Source organism: Tachypleus tridentatus, chromosome 13 (genome assembly GCF_004210375.1).
Source record: "Tachypleus tridentatus isolate NWPU-2018 chromosome 13, ASM421037v1, whole genome shotgun sequence".
Classification (NCBI taxonomy): Eukaryota; Metazoa; Arthropoda; class Merostomata; order Xiphosura; family Limulidae; genus Tachypleus; species Tachypleus tridentatus.
This window is the reverse complement of record NC_134837.1, coordinates 10,947,946-10,968,769: the sequence shown is the minus strand read 5'-3', so window position 1 is coordinate 10,968,769 and position 20,824 is coordinate 10,947,946. Positions and strand designations below refer to the sequence as shown.

The 20,824-nt window shown below is 31.8% G+C and overlaps 1 protein-coding gene, 2 long non-coding RNA genes and 1 pseudogene across 7 annotated transcripts in view; 2 read left to right on the top strand and 2 right to left on the bottom strand.

Annotated features, from left to right (window-relative positions):
* The window catches only part of LOC143240069 (atrial natriuretic peptide receptor 1-like), a 460,913-nt pseudogene that overhangs the window by 66,938 nt on the left and 373,151 nt on the right, over window positions 1-20,824 (top strand). The window lies entirely within an intron of this gene.
* Window positions 141-11,285, top strand: LOC143240072 (uncharacterized). The gene is made up of 3 exons (XR_013021548.1): window positions 141-353; window positions 4,604-4,786; window positions 9,558-11,285. It is a non-coding gene; the product is annotated as an uncharacterized LOC143240072 (long non-coding RNA).
* LOC143240073 (uncharacterized) lies at window positions 3,129-5,357 on the bottom strand. The gene is made up of 3 exons (XR_013021549.1): window positions 5,232-5,357; window positions 4,596-4,784; window positions 3,129-3,401 (listed from the first exon to the last, which is right to left on the bottom strand). It is a non-coding gene; the product is annotated as an uncharacterized LOC143240073 (long non-coding RNA).
* Window positions 13,144-20,824, bottom strand: part of LOC143240070 (kin of IRRE-like protein 1) — a 38,710-nt gene continuing 31,029 nt past the window's right edge. For 3 of the 4 annotated variants that reach the window (XM_076481918.1, XM_076481921.1, XM_076481919.1), the window contains exons 10-12: window positions 18,276-18,306; window positions 17,694-17,853; window positions 16,299-16,976 (exon numbers count right to left, since the gene is read on the bottom strand). In XM_076481918.1, coding sequence (XP_076338033.1) covers window positions 16,800-16,976; window positions 17,694-17,853; window positions 18,276-18,306 — 368 coding nt within the window. In that variant the 3' untranslated portion in view covers window positions 16,299-16,799. Of the gene's footprint in view, window positions 15,030-16,298; window positions 16,977-17,693; window positions 17,854-18,275; window positions 18,307-20,824 lie in introns of those variants that run through there. The other variant, XM_076481917.1, reaches the window with a different exon arrangement.

Here is a 20,824-nt window from a genome sequence, read left to right as displayed (position 1 = left end):
GGCAATATGCACACAATTTTAAAATATTAGATAATGTACACAGAGATTTACAAAATGATTGAGGTCTTTTTGTTTGCTGTTACTGTCCTATTGATGATGCTCCATTTATTTTCAATGTTATAATTTTTCTTACAAGGGTTACCTGATTTTTGGGAAAAAGCGAGGAGGCAACTGCATTTCTTGAGGTCAGACAATCCCGCACCAGTTCTCTCCAAAGTATACAGAAGACAGACTACTGTATATCAGGAACACGAAGATGACAGTTTGACCACCATTTCAGAGCAGCCAACAGACAAACTCTCTATAAGTATCAAATGTCATCCTCTCTAGTCTAACAATGCATAATGCTTCAAGTAAGATTTCTAAATTAAACTGGTGTATATATGAATATGACAGCTTAATGAATAATTTATTCTATATGGTGTCAGAAATAATAAATCAAATGGAGAGTAAAATGCAATTACATAAACAAAACGAAGAATTGGCCGTGTTTGATGCAGAATTATTCCAAGGCAACTTTGGTATTTTCTATGCCAACGAATACTTAAGTATTTTGGATATAGAATAAACAATGGTATGTGGTCCATATCATTAGTCTCTTGCCTGGCATGGCCAAGCGTGTTAAAGCGTGCGACCTCGTAATCTGAGGGTCGCTGGTTCGCATCCCCGTCGCGCCAAACATGCTCGCCCTTTCAGCCGTGGGGGCGTTATAATGTGACGGTCAATCCCACTATTCGTTGGTAAAAGAGTAGCCCAAGAGTTGGCGGTGGGTGGTGATGACTATCTGCCTTACCTCTAATCTTACACTGCTAAATTAGGGACGGCTAGCACAGATAGCCCTCGAGTAGCTTTGTGCGAAATTCAAAAACAAACAAACAACAGTCTCCGAGTCGGTTCTTTGTTCTCACATACATTCTTGTATGCTTAATTACCAGTGACCAAAATACTGTTGTTATCGAGCCAGATAGAGGCACAAGTGTCATTTTAAAAAAAATGTATGCCTCCCATATGAAAGACATTTTAAATGACGGATAAAAGTTGAAACCCCCTCGGTGATTATTAGCTTAATCCTACTCTCAAGCGTGTGAAAATGCTACAACAGACTTTAAGATATTTTTAAAATTTTGAATTAATCTCTGACACCACTTTTGCAGAACTATAGGTTCCTACACTGGTTTTATATATGGCTTACCACAAATACTTAAATGTGGCTTATCCCTCAGACCTGTTCTACCTGCTCTTTGTTCCCACGTCTACAAACTTGCTAAATAACTTGCAACTGCATCAAGCTCACTAAGAACGAATTTACTTTTTCAAGTTTTTTTTTTTTTTACTCAAAAGATATCTAAATTTTTCAATGCATACCAATTCGTTATGTTTCATATTCACTTCCCTCTTAAAGAAACAATTAAAATAAGAATCAAACAGTTTTAATCAAACAGACTTTAACAAACAAAAACTCGAACAGCTTCCTAAATTGGTCCCCAAAAACAATCACTTCGTTTCTGATGGTCAACTTTATGTACCAGATTGGCGGAGTGAAGATGGGGTCATCTCCAGGTCCGACTATTACAAATATATTTCTGTGTTATTACGAACGTCAGTGGTTGGTTACTTACCCCATTTATTACAAGCCAGTATTATATAGAAGGTATGTTGGTTATACCGTTCTACTCTTTTACAATACCTCTCACTTCAAAATTTGTGGAACACCTAAACTCACACTATCCATATACAAACTTTACATGGAAGAAAACCATAACTTACTTTTTAATGCATCTAATTAAACAAAATAACAGTCTGTTCGCCACAGCTATTTACCGTAATAACACATTTATTGGCTTAAACACTCGTTTCAACAGTTTCATATCAGACTGTTTCAAACATGACCTTGTTCTAAATATTCTAATCAGAGCCTGTCATATTTGTTCGGAGTACTTCTGTCTTCATTCAGAAGTTTAAAAAATTCGTAACATATTACAAAGTAATTCTTATCACCTTAAGTGCTAATGCTCTATCACATTAAAATTTGTAACAAACAAAATAGAAATTCAGTGTCTTAAAATATCCAATAGTTTTTATCATTCCTTTTATATGCAAACAAACGCAAACATCAAGTTAATAATCAAACATATTACCACAAATTACAAAGACAGAATTTAAAATATCTTTAAAATCTAAGACACACTACCCATTTCAATGCGCTCGTGGTCTTATATAAATAATTTACATATACTTGAAGCATTTGTAAAGCTGCCAAAATTGGTAAAACTGGACGCCACCTACAAATACGTACATACTAGATTATAAACTCTCTGTTGAAACCTAACCATGATCACCAAACACTAAGTAATAACACCGACTCCTCTCTGTTGTTATTAACGTAATTAATTCTCTCTCTCAGTGTTTTACTTAATATGTAATACTATTATAAAAATACAGTGCTTATATTTAACCTTTATAATCGTTTCTCTTAACAATATTTATTAAACGTGCACGATGTTGGAAAAACATGTACGTTTGGAAAATGAATGGCCCGCATGGCCAAGCGTGTTAAGGCGTGCGACTCGTAATCTGAGGGTCGCGGGTTCGCATTCCGGTCGCGCCAAACATGCTCGTCCTCCCAGCCGTGGAGGCGTTATAATGTAACGGTCAATTCCACTATTCGTTGGTAAAAGAGTTGGCGGTGGGTGGTGATGACTATCTGCCTTCCCTCTAGTCTTACACTGCCAAATTAGGGACGGCTGGCACAGATAGCCCTCGAGTAGCTTTGTGCGAAATTCCAAAAAGTAAATGAATAAAAACCCTGCAACCTGAGCACTTTCGAAAGGTGAACTTTCTTCTACATGGTTATTATTCATTTATTAAATATGTGTAAACCACACGTTTTATCATATATTCCATTATATTACTACGGTTTAAATCTGCTCTTTCAAAACTTTCAATAACTCCAATATTATGAATTAATTTGTTTTTGTTAATACTAATGGATAGAATGTAAGAGAAATGTCGAAACGTCCGTTATATACTAATTCTTGTTTTCAAGTTGTGATCCGCTAATATTTTAAGTATAACTTTCTGCAGCTAGTTTTGTTAAGGAACTTACCAATAGTTTCATCGGATAGTTCTGTAGTATCCCAACGTTATTGAATGGTACGTGGAGCAGAGATACAGGTTATTATGATCTAAGTTTCTAAATGATCGGCTACTCAGAGAGAAAGAATGAAGTCTGGTATTTTCTTTATTGGAGAACAGATTATGTCCAGACACAAGTTTAACCTTTGTTTCGAATGTTTTTCAATTTGACGATCGTATTGCTACTTGATTACTTCACTTTTAATCTTTTGGCACTTCAGAAATAATTGTCTACCGCCGCTACTCGATCAACCAGTTCTCTGTTCCTATTTTAGAATAAAACATTTTTGTTATTCCAACATTATCTATTCTATCCATCTGTTACAAATTACAAAACTCGTTCTTCAGTCTATCGGGTTTTCAAATCGTTATTTATTGTTTGGAGAGCGGATGCTTGTGTGTGTTAAGTGTAACCAAGAAATTACTAGAATAAATTATTCTGATTAAAATGTGTGATTCAATTCTTGTAGATACAATAAATTATTTTGGTTAGAATGTGTGATTCAACCCTGTGTAGACACAATGAACATACAGTTTTACTAATTTTTTCTGTTATATAATAAATTAACAACATTTTCAAGGGGGCCACTTTTATTTGTCTACTTCTTGTACAGTTTTACCCTTAATTTAATACTTTTGATTTAATCTATTATCCATCAGGTTGAAAATTTGAAGTCATATTACTTAATTATATACATATTAATGGGAAAAACCAACAACATACGCAAAACGTGTTTATCTACATTGTACGCAAATGTTAAATTTATAGAAATTAACAACGTTGAGGTTATTTCTAAAGTAGGCTTCGCTAGTTTAATTATATTACTCAAGTTTGATAAATTACTTTACTTTTAAAGTTCTCCTTGTGGATAAATAAATATTTTACACTTCTATTTTTGTTGCTCACCGATTTATTTTAATATTATTTTAATGGTTAGCCAGTTTAAAATTCTAAGTGAAACCAAAAGAAACAGAAAAATATGTATTTTTTTTATCCAATAAAGTTATCAAACTGCATAAAACTTTGCTTTTAGATAAAAGCTTTGACTTCATTTATGTTAATAAAACCACATTTTTAGTTGATGGTATTATAAATAGCAACCAAACTTAAAGAAATTCCACTGTTAAACTCGAGATCTTGGCTTACTGTGTAAACGTAATAACTCAACACTTTGTGTAGTATCTACACCAACAACTGTGTCTACAGGAAACTTTGTTATGGTCTGAAGGTAAAACCACACATGTATACCTAAATTATGTTCCTCTAAGCTGAGAGAATAATGTGTTTACTTAGCTTCCACTCTATTCCCTGCATCTTTCTTACTTCAAAATGTTTTTGAAGTTGTTTAAACTACAATGAAATTAATAAACATACCAGCTTTATAAAGAAAACAGTTTAAAAACCTATGGTAATAGATTAAGGAGTTATTATTTAATAACAGTTGATTTCTTGTCCTCACTTGTCCAGGTTGATGTCTCTCCTATACATAACTCAGTCATTGTGTGGCCACTCCTCACTGTGTGTGGTCCTGTTATTTTCATTCCCTTCACAATGAATCTTCACGAGAAATTTCTTGGAATGTTAGAAACATGAGAGCTTCCATGGACGTCTGAAAGTTAGGTTTCTTTCACCGAGTTGTCTTCAGTCACTGTGAGAACCAACTATAGCAGTTTATTCTTTTTCCTTTATTTTGGTTTAAGGATTTTTATCATCTTGGTGTTAACAATATACAAGTTTTAATACATATATAAAACATTTGAAGGCTGTTGCTTAAAACGAAAATGATATTAAATTATTTTCTGTCACACCCTGGTTACCATGGTTACATTCTACATCCATTCAGCAACTTTTGTATGATATGTTTTGTTTTCCATAATACTCATATTACGACACTTACAATATGGTGAACACTAGAGCCTAAACTTAACACTAAGTTATTTTCACGACATCAGGATAAAAACTATCGTTTATTTTGGCGGTAAAACTCCTGAAAAAATATTTTACTTAATTTTGTGTGTGTTTAAAAACATGTTATGAGTTATCTATTGAAAATATAAAAACTTACTGTTACTATATCTGATTTTATCGTACCTACCATTAATGTCTGATAATCGATACATCGTAAGATCACGTCATCAGCACGTTTAACCATAATGAATTAACTGTATACCTTCACCTATGTCAGAGAATGTATTGCCACTAACACTGACTGCTGGTTCCCTGTATTCTGTAGACCATTTAGATATTTCTGTTCTTCTTGTTAATTTGCCTCTTTCTATACTATCTGGTTCTTCTGCTATAGCAGTAGATCACAAAACTAACTAAGAAACATAACTTAATACCCACTTATAAGATACAGAGGTATAATGAACATAAAAACACAATCATTTGTCTTCTGGTCAAGTTATTATGATGTTCTAATATATAAATAATGACTTTTACATCTACCAATAATTTCTGAGAATGAGTAATACAAACCAAATGGTATATTTATGTTTTACCAAGTGTGTGAATACAAACATTGAAATGTTATATATCTTTAACCACCAGTTAAATTAAGTTTATCAAACTTTTAACAGCACACTGCCTCTTCATTTATCATTTATATAAATTAAACATTTTAGATTTTAAAATCTAAAAACACTCAGATATTTCTTGTACATTAACTCGGCAACAGTTAAAACTGTAAATCCACTGTTTACAGAATTTGAAATAAATTTGCTTTAAATTATTAAAAGAGAAATAGGTGAGAGTATATTTTACTTTCCTCTAAATATGGTTACAAGGAAACAGCCTAATGATGGCTTGTCTAGTAATTCAATAAGTTATCTCCGAAATACTTTAGGTTGAGGAAAAGCTCATTACATTTTTTTATTTTGTAAAAATACTTGATAGTGCTAACTAAGCTTGAACTAACAGAAGGCCAAAGTTCCTTATTTATTGTTAATACTTTTGAACAGATTGTTTGGTCATATTTTTCGTAAGTTCATACATTTTCCAAAATTTACATCTGTTACTAATCTGAAACTGGTTAAGTAATGAATTTTGGGTTGAAATTAATTTCAGTAATAAGTTATGTTTCTACAGTACTTTAAGTACACTTAAAATATAAACACATGAGGGCATCACATGTCTTTATTTCACTGATATTAATAACAGGAGAAATGGAGATAACAAAAATGACATGCTATAAACAATTTTGAAATTTGGCAAAATATAGCTCAAGTTAAAAGGGGTAGTCACGTACACGTAGGTGGTCATGTACATGTAAGCTTGAATAAAGAATGTAGTTTACTTGCTTGTTTGACACATATGCTTCAAAGTTCTTTCACATAAGACATTTGAAACAAAACAATAATTTTGTCAACCTCTTCCAGGTACCATGTCCACTTGCTACAGTTAATGTTGAGCTTTAAAAGTTGCATGTGATATTAACATGCATCTGTTTACAGTTGTTAGGAACTTATTTTACATTATAATCAAACAATGGTAATTTTGAAATTATCACCAAGTTGTCGTCCTTGGGTAGATGCAAGTGCTTTTACAGTTGTTGGCTGCTTTGTTCATGGGTAGCTGTTGACACGTGTGTCAATATAAATAATCAATTGGAAAGGAAAACAATTAAAATAAGGTGGAAATGAAAAAGTGAAGTCATGAAATAATGCATATGATCCAAATATGATATTTTAAAATTATTCAAACAAGAGTTAATGTGTACATTTCTGTTCCTCAATTCTAAGTATTTCACTCTATATTGATAATAATAAGTACTCACTGATATGGTGGAGAAAATAAAATATAAACATCTACCTTAAAAACATTTTTTTGATAAATCGTTTAGGAGGTTCTAGAGGTTATGCAAGTGGAAGGTTAAAACTATAATATAATAAAGAATATTTTTACACACAAAATGAAAATCACCTCGCAGGTGAACCGTTTAGAATTTGAATGCAAATAACTACATCAAGTAACAATATGTTTTTGGAAATATTAGAAAAACAAAATTAAATATTTTTCACATGCTTTTCATAGAGTTTTTGACAAGTTTTAAACATCATAATTCATTGTTTCTAACTTGTGAAATATTTGTTACCGAGGAATAATAATGATAATAAAAACAAATACTAAAAGTTTTTATCTTATTTCTTCATCTCCATAGGTACTGCTTGTATCGTGTTACTGTTGGTTAATTTTACTATTATCACTCATTCATACAGTTAGGACATTATTTTAAACTTGTATTCTCTAAAGTGTCAAATAATCGTTATTTTCTCTTGCCTGATGATGACCTAAGTAGGAGGTAAAAACGTTTCATGGCCACAATTATACGTGTATTTCTCCGTAACAAAAATTTCACCATTTAGAAACAATCTTTTTCACTGATTTTATTACTGAAACAGAAACTTGAGAGTCATCTAACATGATTAAGATTGAAGTACATAGTAGTTACAGAGCTAAAACACTTACAATAAAAGAATAGTTAAAAATACAAAGATGGAGAGAAAAACACACCTAATTATAAAAATTCTTACCTGGTAGGAATCAAAGAAGAAACTATGGAGTTTAGTCATTCAGCATCTCCAAGAACAATATTTGGAAACTCAAACAAACAGTCAAATACTGATTTTACATATTAAACTGGAAACTATATTTCTGTTATTTAGGTATAAACCCTTTCTCAACTAGATATTTGTCTAAGTATTGTGACAGCATATACAGGAGGTATATATACTGTTCTGGCAGTCTTAGAAGTTGACTGGTACTCAGGTTAAACAGCTGGTTAATACACATCATGGATTGATAGTTAATAGTTACATTTTTAATGAATTTTTCTTATGAACAAAGTGAAATGAGCAGTAATCACCTGAGTGTATGTATCTGGTATGAGGAAACAAAATATTTGGACATTTTCTTCCTGGCACATCTGTGGGGAAAACAAAACAACAGTTCTGAAGCATTACACATTACAGATTGAGACTGTTAACCCTCTTTAAGTCAGTCATACTGACATACCAAGTGTTACATATAAATACTGACACTGTAATAAGTGTTATACTAATACATGATGTTACATGTAATTTCTGAGACTGTAATAAGTCTCTAAAGAACGAAGAATGCTTAGCACAACTGCAGAAAGATCAGTTTAATTAGGTTGAAAATAATGACAGAAAGAACTATAAATATATGAACAAATGACTGCAAGTCTTTCTTGCTAGATATAAGTGACTTTTTATGACCTATAGTTCATGACCTCCATCAGTTTTAGTCAACTTTGATAAATGTCATTTGTAATGTTAATTTTTTAACATATGTTCATAATTTTTTTAATATTGGAAGTGAAATCACCAGATGTCAGATCCATTCCCTAAATACCTTTCCCACTACAATGCATAATGCCAGACCTACAAACATTAAATTGTGAAATACAGTATTCCCCACCAGGACAAGAGGAAAGTGTGAAAAATAACTGATGTCGCTACAAAATACATTTCACATTGTACTTACTGATTATAGAGTACTATGGACTAAGAACCCTGTAAGTAGCATTTTTTACTTTCTTTAAGAACTCATTTGTACATTCTTGGTAGAAACACAATTTTCTCGACATCTTTCTTATCAGCACAGATTCTAAGGTGGAGTTTTATAATGATCCCCAAAGTCTGTAACGATTTTAAAAAAATCCCTTTCACAACTTCCATTACAAGGACAGACTTTGTTACTTTGGGGAAGTTATCTTATTTAAACTTACCTAGTTCATCTTTCATTTTTCTAATATTACATCAACCCCCCAGCGAGGTCCACGCCAATCAGTGAATTAGCCTGATAGAGGAGAAATTCCTGCTGAAGAAAGTTTATTATACTAGCCCAATGTGCATCCCTCTTAGTGACTGACTTGAATTTTCCAACAAAGTATTCAATCAATTCCAAAAAACTTTCTTACAGATACATCTGTTACTTCTGCATGTTTCATATTTGTGTCATGAAATGCAAGCTTGGTTTTCATATGTTCCAACGTTTTCATACATTACAATGCAATTTCATAGTAAATTTTTACATCTTCATAGAAAGAAAGCTGGCCTCTTTTGTCGATTGTTGCAAGAAAAGTCCCAACTTCAAAACCAACTCATTTTTAAATTAAAGTTCTTTGTCTTGGAAATCAAAATTCAAAATTATATGTAGTGCCACAAGTCTGTTTAACAAATCTCTGAATAAAATAACCTTGGTTATCTGCAATTAATGGATGTGTGGGTCCTCAGACTGTAGTTTCAAGTTATACTTGAAAAATATTTGAATACAATTGTTCAGATTTAATGTAAATATTAAACATCTCCTCGACATAAGTGTTTCCTGGTGATTTGGTACCAGGAGTTTTCTGTACTTTCTCACTTGCTTTTGCAATTTTGTCTGCTATTTTTTATAGAAATCATCATTGAAGATTCAGATCCCTGTCCAAAAAAACACATTGACAGACTGCCTCAGCTTGTGTTTTTCTATAGAAATCATCATTGAAGATTTAGATCCCTGTCCAAAAAAACACATTGACAGACTGCCTCAGCTTGTGTTTTTCTATAGAAATCATCATTGAAGATTCAGATCCCTGTCCAAAAAAACACATTGACAGACTGCCTCAGTTTGTGTTTTTCTATAGAAATCATCATTGAAGATTCAGATCCCTGTCCAAAAAAACACATTGACAGACTGCCTCAGCTTGTGTTTTTCTATAGAAATCATCATTGAAGATTCAGATCCCTGTCCAAAAAAACACATTGACAGACTGCCTCAGTTTGTGTTTTTCTATAGAAATCATCATTGAAGATTCAGATCCCTGTCCAAAAAACCACATTGACAGACTGCCTCAGCTTGTGTTTTTCTATAGAAATCATCATTGAAGATTCAGATCCCTGTCCAAAAAACACATTGACAGACTGCCTCAGTTTGTGTTTTTCTATAGAAATCATCATTGAAGATTCAGATCCCTGTCCAAAAAACCACATTGACAGACTGCCTCAGCTTGTGTTTTTCTATAGAAATCATCATTGAAGATTCAGATCCCTGTCCAAAAAAACACATTGACAGACTGCCTCAGTTTGTGTTTTTCTTTTGCATTTTCTTAAACAGTCACTTTCTTTCTCCATTGAAAGTTTAGAATTGTTTTCTCTAGAGCATTTAGAGATTGAAATTTAGGAAATTTGATTCATGGGTTTGATAATATTAATAGTTTTGGACACTTTTCTATGAATTTTTTTTTTTTTAAATAGTGCAATGAAAAGGTATGAAGTACATGTTTTAATATTAGGGCTAGTAAGATTCAAGTCACCAACACTTGATATTTACATTTACTTAATATGTTCAGTTTTATAAATTTGTGTAATGGTTTGCATAATGTCATGATATGCATTTGTACTTTGAATTTCTTTAGGATTATTTATTTTGTTTATGTTCATAAAACTTAAGTAATAGGCACATTATAAGAACGATTTGACACAAAAGGTTTGTTTAAATAAACAAATAGTTCAATGCATATCGCTAGAAGCAAGTGGTAAAATTGCCCGTTCTTTGGAAAGTTTTCTTACTTGCCGTTTTACAGTTAATAAAACATTTTTCTGATAATCTGATAAATTACTTCAATATTTCATCCATTTCCGAGAAGGTTTTATTAGTTTTCTAGCTGATTATTGCTTTTGATGGAAGGTAATATAACAATGAAGTAAAGTTTTTTAAGTACCTAGACTTATATTTAAAAAAAAACAAACTACTGTAATAGTAACACTAATAATAGTATTTTACTTACTATGAAAACACTTTTACCATATTTATATGGCAAGTCTGATAGCCTAGAACTGTTGAAAGAATGAAATTTGATTTAACAGATGTTGAGAAAAATACACTCTTATTCTATTGTATTACAGATTTCAGATTTGAGGGCAGTTTGAGAAGTAAGAAAAACAGTTGTTAAAATAGCTGGAAAGCTGTGAAACTTTGAGTATTGGTTGAGTCTTGTAATAGTAGTTTTACCTGTTAACTTCTATTGAGAATTGTTCAGTTATGCTTAGATTACATTAAAAAAAAATTTCATGAATAGAATTTATCCTTTCCAAAAGTTCATATTAATATAGACATCTAAACTGAAAATCATTAACTAAATAATTTCAACTGCAGTAGGTGACGGAGCCCCGCATGGCCAGGTGGTTAAAACACTCGACTTGTAATCTGAGAGTCGCAGGTTTGAATCCCTGCCACACCAAACATGTTTGCCCTTTCAACTGTGGAGGCATTATAATGTAATGGTCAATCCCACTATTTGCTAGTAAAAGAGCAACTCAAGAGTTGGCAGTGATGACTAGCTGCCTTCTCTCCAGTCTTACACTGCTAAATTAAGGGTTGCTACCACTGATAGCCCGAGCATAGTTTTGCTTGAAATTTAATACAAAAACAAAACAGTAGGAGACTTAAAACAGTGCCCTCTATGGACAATGAGGGAAAGCTGCCCTTACATATCTACTCTTTAAGAAGAGTAAAAATTTAAATCTACCATTTATTTTCAGGAAACTGTTGATTTTTAATGTCAAACTTCAACATTGATGTTACTAACACATTTCATTTGTTAAATCATCTTTTTAAAGAAATAATTCTTTCTTAACTAAAAATTAGAATGTGTTTTAAAGTTGTTTCCCCATCCTATTGTCTTCAGAATACAGCATAAAAACAGTAGTTATTACTCTCTTGAAGTCTTAGATAATCTTTTAAACTCAGAAAGACCACCTATTACCGTAATTAATTAAAGTACATATGCAGATTTGAAACTAGAATAATTCAGTTTTCATGATGGAGAATATTGAATCAGGCAGTCCAAAATCCAGACTCAATAAAACATTCTGTAAAATTCAAATGCATCATTGATTAGGTACAACTATTTAATTAATAACTGAATTACTATCAATATTAGTTAATAACTGAAAATTGGAGGTTTATGCCTAATTAATCAGACATAATTTTATCTATAATCAATTCCCTCTACTTGAGATTATTTTTTTTTACTTGTAGTCATTATGTCTGTAAGTACACCCTAAAATTCTGATATTTTACTATTATCAACAGAGAAGTGCCTCAATGGATTGAAAGGTTTATTCATTACTAAATCATATTTTAGTCATGTTATTGAATTCTTGTCTGTAGTAAACATTGATTCAAATTTTGTTAACTCCAGTTCATTACTTTGTGCTTATAACTGAAGGTTATTTGCTAAATTCCAACACAAATCATTCTGTGGTAATTCAACACAACTAGAAATATACAGTTCTAACCTTATTCGATAGGCAGGAACTTAGAAGTGGATTATTCTGTTAGTGTAGTTTTATGGTAATGAAGACATGTTTACATTATTTATTTGGTGGCTGAGGTTGAAACATGCCTGTTAACTTTCCAACTCCACTCAGTTGTAAAGGTTTGTCTGTAAAGTACAAAGTTTCACGATGGGATCTATGTTATATGTCTACCCCAGGTATTGAAACCCAAAGATCAATTGGGGGCCCAACTGTCAAAGTGTTTGAATTCACGTGATGTGTGTAGCTAAGTCACATGCTTCAAACAACTCATGTAATTGATCATTTTTTTCAGTAATGGTAGTTAACTTCCAAGTCTGAGCCTAAGAAAATTAACAAAAAAGTCTGAAAAGAACATGAGGATGTAGAAGATGGTCTGAGATGGTTTTTATTTATTCAGTTAAGCCTAAAAGCAAAGAAAAACTTTTGTGATTATTTTGTCATGTACTAATTTGTTTTCTGTTAAGCTTCATGTAAACCTGTTAAGCTCTATATGACTACTTTAACAGTAAAAATAATATTAACAGTATAACATTTTGTTGTTCAGATAAAGGTTGTTAACCAGTTAGGTTTCAGTGTTTGATGTGTTTTACATTTCTTTCAACAATGTATCACATATTAACTACTTGAATTTGAAACTGACTAAGAAAACGAGTACAAGTAATACCACTCAAAACACTAACATGCATCTTTATACAAGGTTTATTTATCAATAAAAAGAATAATGATACTTAAGATAAACATCATTTATTTATAACAAAAGAGGACACAGATAAACCTTTGGTTAGGTGTTTGTTAGTTTTCAGAAGGTAAATGTTTTCAAGGAGCTTCCCAGATAAATTTCAGATTGTTGTCATCAGAAAGAAGACATGTAAGGTTTATTTTATTCTTATATATCATATTTCTTTAATAAGCTAAAATAAAAAACTTTAACTCTTGTAAGCTCTTCTGACTACTTGTTGGAACAGCCCTTTTCAATTCTGACAAGTGTTAGAGCTTCCTTCTAAGAAAATCATTAAGAGTATCATGCCTACAACCAGAACTACAATAACAATGGATAAGTTGTTTTTCCAACTGGTACAAGATGCTTTGTGAAGCTCAAGAAAACTGTCTCTTAGACAGTAATCAAGATATGATTACATCTGAATCCAACTTGACTTTGACAAATTCATCAGAAAAGAAATGAAAACTCAACAAAGATGACAAACACACCCTCAAAGCCAACATCTAGCCCAGAAAAGAAAGAACAACCCACAACTGTGAACCACCACCAGACATAATTGTAAAGGAAATTCCAGGCACTTTCAGACAACCTGATATTGCTAGAAAAATAAGCAAACTCTTCCCTCAAGCAAGTTTCACCAGTATTTGTTGTCTTCCCCAAGGGGAAGACTGTTTTAAATGTTCTCATCCACAGTGTTTCATCAAAATCCTAAGGCCATGAATGATGACTTCATTCATTGGAGCCAAGCTGTCCACACATGTCACTGGTGAAAGTGCATCCAGCAACAATACACTCACCAAGGGAGCACCGCTGGACATCGCCAAGCAAAAATGCCCTGGAAGAGGTTCACGGTCCAAAACATCAAAGCAGCCAAACCAAAAAGCATTATCTTAATTTGCACCAAGTTGCCCACACCACCATAAAGGAGCTCAATACTTGATGTACAAGTAGCTGACAAATTCACTTAGAATGGAGTTTCCACGTAGTATTTACATCACATCATTGAAGAAGCAAAGACTATCATTGATTAGACCACAACAATGTTTCAACCTGCCATCCTTTCAACAATTCCAGAGCAATATGCACTACAGCAACCCATTGCAGCAAACTTCAGTCAGTCATGAACTGCCCTAAGCAATGTGAAGAAACTTGTTGTGCCAATTGCAAAGGACCACATGGAGCGTCATTATCGTGGATTCTCCAAGTACAAGCAGTAGATTAAACCTACCAACAAACCACTAATAACTGTTCTAGTCATGCACACTTCCCTTTCTATCCAAATAGATGCCAATTTTCTCTAAAATATATACAACCAATACCCTAACTTAATAATAGTTGGAGACCTCATGTCCAAACATCCTGACTTTATCTGTGGGAAAACTAACTCTAAACTATGCCACTAAATTAACTACTGTCATAATACAAGCTATCCAAGAAACACTCATTAGTAAAACAATTAATATAGATGTCCAATTATGGAAACTCACTTCTCAAATTTATGGACCTATGGTGGAAAGATCAAAGGTAAACTTGGCATATCTCATATTTTATTTGGTTGTGAAGTAATATGTTATGCCATGAACACTGGAATATTTCAGTGTATTCAGTTTCTCACTGAGTATTTTCTAAAATCCTGAATTTGATACATATTGCAGTAAGAATACAGGTTGGTATTTTCTGTGATGTATGGCCTGAGGCAGAAAATATTTTTTTTTGTTATTGCTTCTAGTTGAATCTCTTGGTCAGAAGCTACAGGGCAAGTACTTTCAACATATTGAGCTAAATACAATTACTGTTGTAGGAATCACCTGTGATTACAGTTTCAATCAGTTCCCCTTTGTTTTGCCTGAAACAAAAAATTCCATAATAAACGCAAAAAATAATTTGAAAAATTTATGTCAATCATTAGAAAATGCTAATCTTGACCAATCTAAATTCTAGAGAAAAGTAAAATCAATAACTAATAATAAGCCTAAAAATTCCATCAGTTAAACTGTATACAACACTGTCAGTACTATCACAGACTTAAGAAGCTGAACTATTTTCCCAGTATTTTGAAAACATATTTATAACCTCCAGCCTTCCTTCATTCAATGACAACCATTATCAGAATATTAATCAGTTTACAACCAACAACCAGAACTCTTCCACATCACAGTTCTGGTAATTTCTGGAATTGTTCCATATCTGTTTCACAAATAAAATAAGTTTTAAGAAAACTAAATATAAATACCCTGGAGAAGGTGGAATCAGTAATACACTTTTTTATTTAATAATAGTACACCTGGTAGATATCTTCAAACCATTGTCAACATCAGGTTACTAAATACAGAGACTAGCAATAATCAAGGTGATACCACAGAAAAATAATATATCCAACCTGACCAATAACCAACCAATTAGCCTTTTAAACACATAAGGTCAGCTTTCAGAAAAATTCAGATTGAATTAATACTTTGAATCTAATAGCATTATTAGAAATATCCACAAAAAACAGACAAATTAACAAGCACTTAGTCCAATTTATCATGGATGTAACAAACAATATCCACAAAAAACAGACAAATTAACAAGCACTTAGTCCAATTTATCATGGATTTAACAAGAAACAAACTGTAGCAGCATTTATAGAAGTCCAAAAACCTTTGACTTGTTTGTCATAAGTATTCAAACATCTATTTAACCCAAATATCAGCAAGTTCTGTTTATATCTTCTTGCTTACATTATCAACAACACCATGATAGTTTTCAGTGACTTATGTCATCACTTTGTTTAGTGATAAACACGTGTTCTCAGCTTCACTCAACAGACAAAACAAACTCTTCTCTGCCTCTTTATCTCTCTTCCTTTTGTCTGTGCCCCTTATAAATAAACAATGTTGTTTATCTGAGGGTTCATTTACATCAATTACTTTAGTTCAAATGGTTAGAATAAACTATTAGATTCATCACAAAATTTTGACCTTTATTTTGGAGCTGTGTCTTTTGATTCATTTTTAAAAGATTTTAGGTTTCTTTTTTCGTATGTACCTCTTAAATCTATTAAGAAAAGTGACTTTTTTTGTTATCCCATGAATATTGTTTTTGATGAAATATCCTAGTCCTCAATCAAAACTAGAAAAATTGTGAAATTTAATAAACACAAACAAAACATTCACACACACACACATATATATATATACACGGTGCATATTAAAAATAAAAATTTAGAATATAAAAATATTTCACATGTAGAAGTGGTGTACACAAAACGCACGATAAAGTAATAAAAATCACTTTTCATGACAAAAGGACACCACTAAACCACTTATGTACATGAACTATCACAGCATTTTATAGTAAGATGCCTTTAGAAATTATGCATTTCGTACTTCTGTAGGTGATCCATACAAAAATTTGATGATTTGCAAGAATGGAGATAGAAATGGATTCAGCATTCGTAGCAAATGAACAAATGTATCTATGACAATTTCATATGGCATGAGTTGTTTCGTACAAAGTTGAGAATGAAATTACGTTTCACAGCAACTTGTATGTTCACTGTTGACCGAGATGATAGGACAAAAACCAATAATAGTGTGTAGGAACACTTCTGTTTATTACAATTAGACTAACTCTAGATATCAGCTTGTTCTATTACTTTTGATGGAAACTGTATTTCTGCATACTCTGTCCTTTCCACTACAGATCTACCATTTCTGTTCCACGAGTGCCCGTTTCTCTCAGAGGGAGCACAGAAAGAAAGGTCGGCATATACCAAGTGGTCTCTATCCCGATTGTCATTTTTGTCCATCTGCAGTATGAATGAAATATTTATATGCAAAGATTAAACCTAAAGTCAGGTTTGGACAGAAGTAAAAATAATAAACTAGATTATTTGCTAGATATTTTAGTTAGCGTTAATGATGTCTTCATAAAAATAAAAATATAAACAAACACAGATATTAAAAAAATAGAAGAAAATTTAATTAAGTTTCATTTCTTATAATTATGAATCAAACTTGTCTGACATTACTCATACCATGTGTAAAATAATACACTAATATTACAATCAAACTTACCTGTAATATTACTCTTACAATGTATAAAATATTGTACTATTTAAAGTGAAACTTACATATAGTATTCACATCACACGTAAAACAATGCACTAATATTAATCTGTTAGAAAAGGTGTCATTGTGAAAGATAATGTTCTTTGCAATGAACACTTATTTAATTATAAATTTACACATAGCCATGGAATATACACAACAAAATTAAAGGATATTTACAATTACACAAGTATTCACTGATATTTCAACCTTCTTTTGTGCCATGCCTCATATCTGTTTTTTTAAGAGTATGAAAATATTTCTGGAATTGAGATTCGAAGGTTTTGCATCATTTGTCTTTAGGTAATTTTAAATTTATTTTCTCAACATAAAACTTTTTACACAATTAAAATAATTCATATGCCACAAAATGAAAAGTAATTCTCAAACACAGAATCAGAAAAGAAATTATTTACTTTGAAGTTTTCATAGTGTTTGCCCTCTCCTCTGTTTTCGACCTTTTTATTTGGCTGCTTCTTTGGAGCACTATAAAGTGCATCTGGCGGGATAGCTCCTGGTGCATTTCCTGCTAATCCATTGTGTGCCACATCAACAGATCTCCTGCTGTCCATTTCACTGAAATATTTGTTTTGAATAAGTCATTACTGTATCCTTGTTGGATAGGTTTACAGACTTGTTTTGAATAAGTCATTACTGTATCCATGTTGGATAGGTTTACAGACTTGTTTTGAATAAGTCATTACTGTATCCTTGTTGGATAGGTTTACAGACTTGTTTTGAATAAGTCATTACTGTATACTTTATAGACAATATAAAGATAATATAAAGTGTTAAAACTTCACATCATTTAACAAAGAGCCTAACTGAGAGATATTATGGGCAGCTATGTCAGAAAAAGTATATATATAAAAAGATACCATTTTTTTTTTTAGTTATTGTTTTTGTTATTCAAACAAATCAATAAAAGACAAGTCCAGTAGTTTTGATTTAAGAATGTTTTTTCTTTTGTATGTTAAAGCTGAGGACAAGAAAATTACCTTTCTGTATCCGAGTTAAAACCGTCTTTTCCTGTGAACATAAAGAAAAGAAAAAAAAACAATAAGAAAGTAATTGTTCAAAGTTTTCAACAATTCAAAGTAACAGAAGAATATTTCAAGCAAAAATATTTTCAAAATAAGATCTGTTCCTAATATGTTTTGTTTTTACACTAGTCAGCCAGCTACTTACACTTGAGACAAATTCAGTATTTTGAACAATTGGCTTTCATGTGAGATAAAAGTTTGAAGCCTCAAAACCTAAAACACTTTTTAAAATAATTTACTACACATAAAATGTTACCAGTGGTATAAGTGTATTATTTAATAAACTAGATTATTGGTGTTGAGATATTATTATTAATCAGGCATAATTGTTAAATCAATAGAATAATGTACATAATAATAATGTAACTTTATTTCTAAATACAAAGAATGTAATACATGATTTTGTCATTTGTTTAATCCTTTCGCTACAGGTGCCCCTTTAAATGATCTTCTGCATAAGTCAGTGTGTTACACTCACAACTTAAACACCTTTACTATCAATTATGTGATTGATGTGAACCTTACAATGTACATTATTATTCAAAGTCTTATGTTATCTTCATTTGAAGACCTTCATTTAAAAAAAACCTTTAAAAAACTACTCAAACTTTAAATGTGTGGTCACATGATCAATTACCTATGAAAATGTTACACTTCAGCTCTCTTATCATATGTCTTCAGTAATATAATGGCAGTCATATTAATGTACATATACACTACAAGATGCTAAGTTAACCTTTTGACTTGTACATTTCAAAGCTCTGAATGAATGCAGTTGAAACAATATTTTTCAACCCCTGACAGGTAACTCTCCCACCTTCAACAGATTTAAGTTTTATAGCGTACATGTAGATATTACATACGCATGTATTACCATTAGAAAGAGCTTATTTTATAGATGTTATTTTGAAGCCGTCAACAAGGAGTAGCTGTAGCTGGCACAGTATTGTTATCTGCTTGACTGACTCCAGCACTTAGTTATTTCTAACCTAAATACATTATAGTTAGAGGTATGGTTAAACTATCTTAACATCTTACTGTTATATATAGTTCACTATGTATTAGTTATGCTGTAAAATGCATAAATAAAAGGCTTAAATATTCTTTTAAATGCACGTAATACTTTGCATCAGTTCTCAAGTTTCCACTATTATGCAGTACAGGAGAATTTTTTGAAAGAGTTGTGCATGTCTACCAGAGGCACTGTGGTATGTTTCAAGAGCTCCACAGACAATTGTTAATAATATGTGGTAGAGGACAAGAAAGGAAAATAAAACATTAAAAATCATCAGTTATACCTGAAAAGGAAAAGACCTCAAACTATGAATATACATAAAACGACATCTGTAAAGATCTACAAACAATTTAAAGGTATTTTTATTTCCTATTTTAATTATTTCATTGCATTGTACATTAATTACAACTACAGCTGTGATATGGCAGAAAATATTAAAAATAAACATTTACCTTAAAAACACTTGCTATTCACTTAAGAGGTTCTAGAAGATACGAAATTAAATGTGAAAAATATAAAATGAGGGAAAGTATTTTTATACTTAACATTAAAATCACTTTGCATTCAATTTGTTAAGAGTTTGAATACAAGTATCTTCAATAAATAACTAACATTTTTAGTAGAAGGACTATTATAATAATATCACTCTTGTATACTAAATACTTCTAACCATTTTGTGATGTGTTTGTTGGTTTTTTGAATTTCGCACAAAGCTATTCGAGGGCTATCTGTGCTAGCCATCCCTAATTTAGCAGTGTAAGACCAGGGGGAAGGCAGCTAGTCATCACCACCCACTGTCAACTCTTGGGCTACTCTTTTACCAACGAGTAGTGGGATTGACCGTCACATTATAATGCCCCACGGCTGAAAGGGTGAGCATGTTTGGCTCGATGGGGATGCGGACCCACAACCCTCAGATTACAAGTTGCACGCCTTAACGTGCTTGGCCATGCCAGGCCTTTTGTGATGTGTTATCAGGTTTGTTGACGTGAATTCAAAATTTTATTGAACTATTATTTCATGAATGTACGTGTTTGGAATTAAACTGTAGATTATAATTCAAACTTTAATATTATATACGAGTTAATTTCTTGATTTAAAGTAAATATTGAAAGAACACGTCAAAATACAGATTTTAGTGAATCACGTAACATGTTCAATGCAGAACTGTTTAAAATTAGATGTTTATTACGTCAAAATACTAAGTCTACAGTTTCATACAAATTAGGAACCCAAATTACCAATATTAAAAAGTTAGAATATAAAATAAGAACCTCATATCGTTTTATTTTGATGAGATATGACTCATGTACTAAAACAAATATGGTGGTTCCATCACCTCTTTCCATTTTGAAAATGGTCCCTTATATATGCTTGTTTCAATATATAATATGTAAATATCCAATTGACAGCTTAGAATATCCCCCTTGCGGTTTTCTCAGCCACTTTAATCTGTGAAAAACCTACCACATTTTTTAAACCAAAGTTT